The sequence below is a fragment of the Vigna unguiculata genome, chromosome 4 (assembly GCF_037176805.1).
Source record: "Vigna unguiculata cultivar grain cowpea cultivar isolate G323 ecotype 2 chromosome 4, ASM3717680v1, whole genome shotgun sequence".
Classification (NCBI taxonomy): domain Eukaryota; kingdom Viridiplantae; phylum Streptophyta; class Magnoliopsida; order Fabales; family Fabaceae; genus Vigna; species Vigna unguiculata.
In genome coordinates, this window is record NC_140795.1 from 6,356,866 (window position 1) to 6,365,205 (window position 8,340).

The following is an 8,340-nucleotide window of genomic DNA, read 5'->3' on the forward strand; positions in this document are numbered from 1 at the left end:
GGGAACTATCCAATAACCTGCAAAAGTGACAAAAAATTCAGATTCTAGACAATTCAAATTTTGGTTTCCTAAGATACAGCCATTTACTAAAGCCTATCAAAACTATTAGGCTAAATGTTAAGGCCACAAAATACCTAAGATACAATGATTTACTAAAGCCTATCAAAACTTTAGGCTAAATGTTAAGGTCACAAAATACCTAAAATATCCAAAATAAAACATTTCTAATGGCTATCAAAACTAATGTTTTAGCCTCAAAAAATAACTTGCCCATTCCTTGCGAATTTCTTCAACTTTATCTTTACCCAGTGGCTCGACTCCATCAAAAACCTGAAATATGGAATATATTAATTATGGTGTATCATAGGAAGCAAAGTTAAACATCAATAATTGAATTAACTCTTACATCGGCCCATGAATCAACAATGGTAGCACGAACTATAGTCCACATCCAATGCATAACATAGTATCCACACTCAAAGCTTCCACGTTGCCTATTGCACTAATATATGAAATTTATGCAATTAATATATGAAGAACTAAGACATTTTAGTTGATAATATGTAGATTCAATGCAAAGTACATACCTTAGGATAAATCCAATCAAAATGAGATGAAGATGCAGTGGATTTACCATCCAAGACACCACTTACATTAATAGCACTAAAATAAAAGGCATTAGTAATTTACAATATAATCATGATAAAACACATTACATTTGTAATGAACACATACCTTTGTGTTAAAGTTTTCATTTCTTTGCTTGGCTTCTTGTGCAATGAACAAAACCATACGACAATACGGTCTATGGGGCAAATAATAATCAATTGCCAATGACATCTGGTAAATAAGAATTTTAGTTAGTGATATGAAATTAGTTAGATAATAACTAAAGTAAGAGTCCAACTTACCCTTCAATATAAGGGGCGATGTAAATTCTTTTCTTGGATTCATGAATCCATCGTTGAATATATCTTTGAGTGTGCATTGATCTATTCCCAGACTTTTGTATAATTTGAGGCTTAAGGAAACCATAAATATCATTGTGCCCCGCATTGACAATTAATTCATTTAGATACCTACATTCATACAAATTCAGAAGGCTAAGGTTGATTTCACAAAAAACAAAAGATAAATGCAAAATCTAAATTTAGAGTGCACTCACATAATCCAAAGTTGAATGACTGCAATGTTCAACATCTGATTACCCTGTATTATTTCCCACAAATCTGACATGTTCACATACAAAGGTATATTGCCATTGTCAATGCCAAATATTGTTGCATCCCAAGGAATGGGAAAAGGTTCTTGATACAAATCAGAAGAAGCCACAATCAACCCCTGAATTGGATTACCATTGTGGTGAGATAGGGGCCCGGGCTCGAGCTCAGGCTCATCCTCAGGCTCAAAATCGGACTCAGGGCTTGCATGAGATACAATTGGGGACTTTTGTCTAATCCTAGGGTCCTGTAAAACATACTAACAAACTTAAATATGAGGTGTGTTAAAAGTTATATACCAATGTAGAAACACATACCTTTTTTGTTGAAATTGACTTGATTAATTCTTTTGGCCATGAGATAAATGTTCCAATTGTGTCTCATACTACTTGCACCTCTCCTGTGGGCACTGGTACTGGAGCAGTGGCATCTCTAATGTCTTCAACCACCACTCTAACCAAATCATCTAGCATTGGCACAGTGTGCATGGTGGACCCACCTGGATAGACTCTCCCAATGGCCACAAAATAAGGAACACCTTCAACAAACAACTTACAACGATAGAGATATCAGTCTCTATGTCCTCATCTTCATTTGGATTCATCACATTATGGTTGGTGGACATGGACTCCCATCGTTGCTCCCACTCACGCCTTAAATCTTCAGTAACTTGTCTCCTTATTTGCTAAGAAAATTGCTCCATCATCTCTTGAGTCATAGGTGCCGCAGAAGTGTTGGGTCGAGGACATGATCCAAAATATTGTCTCACACCCACACCAAAACCAGCAGTACGCACACGACTAGGGTGTTCTTCAGTGCCAATAGCAGTGGTCAATATGTCATGACGACCCTAAGAGACAAAAGTACCTTGTGAACTTTATTCTACAAGTTCATCCTGTAAAAAAGAATACATTGTCACTTATAATACAAAATACAATAAATAATTGCTACATCATCATTGTAACTTACAATTCTTTTAGCAATCATCATTGATTTCTCAGATGTCATTTGTCCTCCTGCTTTTGTACGAGCCATCTTCTATTTCTCATGTTGGCTAGGAGGAGATGGAGGAGAAGGAACTTCTTCAGCAGCAGCTATGTCCATTTGTTTCTTTAACTTCTCTTCCATCATTCTCTTTTCTAATAAGTCATATCCTCCTCAAGAAAGTCTATGAGGAGTAGCATTTTTTTTTTGGATAGCTTGAGCTTTCTTTCTCTTTTCCTGTTAAATAGACAATATTCATAGATAGTGGATGGCACTATGACTTTATCAAAGTGTAACATTAACAAAAAATATACCTGCCAAGAAGAATCCAATCGAGTCCGAACAAACAATTGCCATGTCTCCTCATCTATGCCATACATTTCACAAGGGCTTTTGTCTTTATATTTTCCAAAGACGTAAAAGTTAGTCAAATTAGTCTTGAATTGTCTCCATTTTGAGGCTACTGATGACATTGTCTTACTCCTTATGGAATTAGAAGTTTCAAACTCAAAGTTTGACTATAAAATAAGAGATTGGTCATAAGTAATTAATATTCAAAATCATAATTAATGAGTTAATATATATAAGTTGAACAAGTAACTTACACAAATATCCTGCCAAATCATGTTTTTATCTGCTTTTGTCACATGATCCCAGCTACGTTCTAAAATGGACACCTTTGATCGAGCTAAGACACCCAAATAACTAACAAAATCATTTTGATTGGGTCCTTTAGCTCTTCCTGTGTGAGGGTCTATTTCAACATGAACTTTACCCTTAGTCAATCGTTTAAGAGCTAGATGTTTCATACGTGTAGCTTCTCGAGTCTTCTTGGATGACTCAGCCATGTCAACTGCAAAATGGAACTATTAATTTTAAACATTGTATTAAAAAAAATTGTTAACTATAACAAATACAACAAACTTTAATATATAAACCTCAAAACCTAACCTATTTCTATTGTGGAAGAGTTAGAATGTTCTCCCATATTCCTTCATTATGATCATTATGTGTAGCATGAACTTCATCATTATCAACTTCATCATTCATTGGAGGTATTCGCCTTAACAATGAAGGAGTATCTATGAGATTCAGTGTTGACTCATCATGATCATGACCATCATGCTTAACTTTTCCTTGAAGAACAATTGACCATCTCTCATTTGAAGGATCATTAACGTAAAAAACTTGTTTTGCTTGGTATGCCATGATAAAAGGATCTTCCTTATAAGAAACCTTCTTAAGATCAACTAGAGTAAATCCCAACTCATCAACATGTACTCCTGTATTGATGTCAACCCATTTTCACTTAAATACAGGTACTCTAAATTTGATATAATCCACTTCCCAAATTTCTTCAATGACACCATAGTAACTTATTTAAGCCATAACAGGATTATTGTCTTTTGAACTAGAAAAATGCATTGATTTTGCTTCAAGGGTCACACCACTATTTTGCATAGTACTTTTGTCATCTTCCGCCTTTGTATAAAAAGACAACATATTAATGTCATATCCGGTCCATGTTATAACATCAAAGTTCGGTCCTCTAGCTAACCATTTTAAATGCTCAACATCACAATCTTCTTGACTAATTTTTTCTTTAAACCATTTCATAAAAGTCTTGTTATGTTCAATCAACAACCACTTTTCATTTGCCCGAGGATTTGTTGACTTCAACAAGCTTTTATGTGAGTCAATGTAAGGGATAACATCATCAGTATTATTCAATATATAGAAATGTGCCTGGAGGACTTCATGTTGATCTTTTCGAACAACCTTTACACCCCGTGTGCCTTTACCTTCATTTCTTCCTTCATGTCTTGACTTTGGAATGCCAATGACTTCGACATCTGACAAATATTCTGTAAAAACTCAATTGCTTCCTCAGCAATATATCTCTCAATAATAGATGCTTTTGGTCGATAAGGATTCTTCACATACCACTTCAATATCTTCATATATCACTCAACTGGGTACATACATCTTAAAAACAAAAGGCCACATATTTTAATCTCCCTTACTAGATGGACTATTAAGTGAACCATGATGTCAATAAATGAAGGAGGAAAATACATTTCTAGTTGACATAAGATAATGACAACTTCATTTTCCAAATAATTTAATGTGTTTGGCTCAATTACTTTCTGACAAATACTATTAAAAAATATGCAAAGACGAGTGATGACTTGTCTTACATTCTTAGGTAAGATGCCACGAATAGCCACTGGGAGAAGTTGTTGCATGAGAACATGGCAGTCATGAGATTTCAAGCCAACAAGTTTCAAATCTTCCATTGAAACAAGACTCTTAATATTTGAAGAGTATCCTTGTGGTACTTTCATTTCGCGGAGGCATGCACAAAAACTTTTCTTCTCAACTTTTGACAAAGTATGACATGCTGGAGGCAAATAAGTCCTTTTACCATAAGCTTGTGGTTGTAACTCCAAGCGAAGACCCATCTCAACTACATCTTTACGAGAATTTACATCATCCTTTGTTTTCCATTTAATAATGTCCCAATTATACTGTCACAAACATTCTTTTCCACATGCATTACATCAATACAATGCCTGACATCTAATTTGGCCCAATATGGAAGTTGAAAGAATATTGAGTTTTTCTTTCATATGTTTTTCATGATAGGTTTCTTGAGTATTTTTCCAAATGTGACATTGACTTGACACACTCACTCATAAACTTCTTCTCCAGTTAAAGATGGAGGTGCAATTTTATCCTCTTGGCATCCATTGAAAGCCTTTTTCAACCTACAATATGGGTGATTACGTCTTAGAAATTTTCGATGACCAATGTAACATGTCTTCCTGCCATGTTTTAGTTGATGATAACTTGTGTTTTCTTCACATATCGAACAAACATAATGTCCCTTCACACTATAACCGCTCAAGTTTCCATATGCTGGAAAGTCATTAATTGTGCAAAATAACAAAGCTCGCAGATTGAAATTGTCATTTCCATGTGCATCAAACAACTCCACTCTTTCATCCCACAACAATCTCAAATCTTTTATCAATGGAGTTAGGTAAACATCAATATCATTTCCTGGTTGCTTTGGTCCTGATATCATCATTGATAACATCATGTATTTTCTCTTCATAGACAACTAATAAGGCAAGTTGTAAGTGATCAAAAAAATAGGCCACGAACTATGCTTGCTACTTAAATTACCGTAAGGATTCATCCCATCTGTTGCAAGACCAAGCCTTAAATTTCTTGGATCACTCCCAAACTGTGGATAAAGAGTATCAATTTTCTTCCATTGAGGTGAGTCAGCTGCATGTCGTAATAATCCATCACTCTTTCTTCCATTTGCATGCGAAACAAGGTTTTTTGCATCATTAACATTGGCAAATAAATGTTTAAATCGTGGTATGATTGGAAGATACCATAACACTTTTGCAGGAGGACCCTTCTTCATGTTATCTTCATCCACGTCATCATCCTTCACTTTGAATCGTGATACTCCGCATCTTGGACACTTAGTCAATGTTTCAAACTCCTTTCTATATAATATACAATCATTTGGACAAACATGTAATTTCTGATACTCCATACCCATCGGACATAGTATCTTCTTTGCCTCATAGTGCTGGGTCGGCAACATATTCTCCTCTGGAAGCATTTCATGCAATAATTCAAGCAATTCAGTGAAACTTCTATCGGTCCACCCATTTCTTGCCTTGATGTTAAATAATTTTAATATTGCTGACAAACGTGTGAATCTTGTAGAACCGGGATATAAAGATTTTTCTGAATCATCTTTCAATGAATCATACACTTGTGCGCTTTTAAAATTGTCTTCTTCAATATCATCAATCATATCCTCCATGCGATCTTCATGATATACATTCGACTCTTGAGATTGAGGTATGCTTGAGAGGTTTACAACTTCACCATGCCAGGTCCACGTTCTATAACTCTTTAAGAAACCGTCACAAAGGAGATGTTCTCGTATCAACTCAATTGATTGTCGTCTCACATTCAAACAATTAACACAAAGGCAGTAACATTTTCCATTCACGAGTGTTGCATTTCGCTAAGCAAATTGAAGAAACTCTTCAACACCATTCTCATACACATCAGTGATTCGACTAGCATGCGCCCAACTCCGATCCATTACTACACAACATAAAAAGCTCGTTTATACTTGCATTCAATATTCTCCAACTGTCCAAATGAACAGTTGAAGTTTATAAGAATGATTTTCTTGATGATTGAAAACATCTTTAAATCATTTGATTTTTTAAATCATTGATTGAAACCACTAAAACTAATTTCTAAAAACATTGCCGAGGGTCAAACACCTTCGGACTCAACCAACACGTTCAATAATAATCGTAAACATACAACAGCAAATACATATTAATTAAGTATTCAATTCAAATTTAAATTTAATTTTAATTCTAATAAATATAAGAAATTAAAATTATATCAAATTTTAAAAATCTAACCGTTAGAAGCTGAAAATTTTTGCATACTGTGTTTGAACCTTCAGACCAGCAATGCAACAGTTAGAATATCCCTGAACAACCCAATAGAGGGCAGCAACAACAGACGGGATGAGGGGACCAGCGGCGGCAGCAACGGGAAGCAGTGGTAATAACGGGAAGCAATGGCAGCAGTAGGAAGCAGTGGCAGCAGCGGCACCAACAATAAACGGGAACCACCAACATCGGAGAACCCTCCACGACGCGGCGGTGCAGTTGAAGGAAACACGGCGGTGCGGTGGAAGGAAGGCAATACGAGGGCAAGCGACGGGAGGAAGGGACGCGACGCTCTCACCAAGCCACAACGCTAATGCTCCCCTGCGCAACTGCTAGGGCTTTGGGAGGCCACTACCAATTCGAACGAAGCGGAGAAAGGTGAACGGCGAACGACTGCACGGAAGAGCAGAGAACGGCGAACGGCTACGCGGAGGTGCTACTGCACGGAGAACGGCTACTAATTCAATGGATGGTTTTTACTATTCTATGTGGCATTAATCGAGACTCATCGAAAGAAAGAGAGAGAATCAGACGGGAATTAGGCATGTTTATTATTTATTAGTGAATAGAAAATAAAAGAATGTAATGATTTTCTAGACATTGTAAATATTGTTATTTCTCTCCAACCAAGTACATCTAAAAAGTACCAAGTTGTTTAAATTGTAAATTCTGATAATCATCTCATTTTGTTTCTTTCATTTTGTATGCAAATTTGATCGTGACTGGAAAAAGATTGAAGCATTTGTTGGATCAAAAACGGTTATCTAGGTAATTTCAAATGCAAACTTTGTTGTGAGGACAATAATCACTATTATTAATCAATGACCAAAAGAACCAAGATAACACAAAGTAATGAAAGATCCTTATCTCCTTCGTCAAATTAAACCAATGTTAAGTAATTAATCACCTATGCTATGTGAAATGACACGGGAGTTTAACACTTGAAGAAAAGACTATTGTCTTGGACTAACTTGGTTTTAAAAGGTGACTATATTCATATGCATTGTTGAGCACATATTTTGAACTTAATTGTGAGTAGTGAGCTAAAAGAGATTGATAATTCTGTTTTAAGAATTCGTACTGCAGTGAAATATATTAGATCATCTCCTTCTAGATTTATGAAATTAAAAGAGTGTGTTGAAAGACAAAATGTTGAACATAAGGGTCATATTTGCTTGGATGTTGAAACAAGGTGGAATTCAACCTATTTGATGTTAGATGTTGCTTTCAAGCATAAAAGGGCATTTGATCAACTTGAGTTTCATGATACAAAATATGCTAATGAGTTAGGAAAGGGGATTGGATTGCCTTCTTATGAAGATTGGGAGTATGTTAAGTCTATTCTACCTTTCTTGAACATTTTTAATGAAGCTACCTTGCACATCTCTGATAACTCTTATGTTACTAGTAATATGTACATGTTGGAGGTGGTAGGAATTTGGAATAGGATCAACCATTTGCTCAAGTTCAATGGTACAAGCAGTGCTACTTATAAGATGGCTAAAAAAATGGAAAAAAAAATATGGGAAATATTGAGGAGAACCTAACAAGTTTAATATGTTGTTATTGATTGTTGTTGTCTTGGATCCTCGATACAAAATAAGTTATATGAGTTGGGCAATTGATCAACT

At 35.5% G+C, this 8,340-nt stretch overlaps 1 protein-coding gene and 1 pseudogene across 1 annotated transcript; both read right to left on the minus strand.

Annotated features, from left to right (window-relative positions):
* Positions 1-240: 240 nt before the first annotated feature.
* LOC146886691 (uncharacterized) lies at positions 241-1,368 on the minus strand. The gene is made up of 6 exons (XM_085672649.1): positions 1,166-1,368; positions 912-1,079; positions 736-840; positions 588-663; positions 407-502; positions 241-330 (listed from the first exon to the last, which is right to left on the minus strand). The coding sequence occupies exons 1-6, from the start codon at positions 1,234-1,236 to the stop codon at positions 241-243; spliced, it is 606 nt and encodes a 201-aa protein (XP_085528775.1). The 5' UTR covers positions 1,237-1,368.
* A 1,793-nt stretch (positions 1,369-3,161) lies between these two features.
* On the minus strand, positions 3,162-6,342 carry LOC146886692 (uncharacterized; annotated as a pseudogene).
* Positions 6,343-8,340: the final 1,998 nt, after the last annotated feature.

What these genes read in the sequence shown, in the direction of transcription:
- LOC146886691 (XM_085672649.1), bottom strand. Translation starts at nt 1,236, where the DNA reads ATGTCAGATTTGTGGGAAATAATACAGGGTAATCAGATGTTGAACATT. An exon ending in ATCGCCCCTTATATTGAAGG is followed by an intron (nt 841 to 911) that starts GTAAGTTGGACT and finishes CTTATTTACCAG; the next exon opens with ATGTCATTGGCAATTGATTA. An exon ending in ATGAAAACTTTAACACAAAG is followed by an intron (nt 664 to 735) that starts GTATGTGTTCAT and finishes CTTTTATTTTAG; the next exon opens with TGCTATTAATGTAAGTGGTG.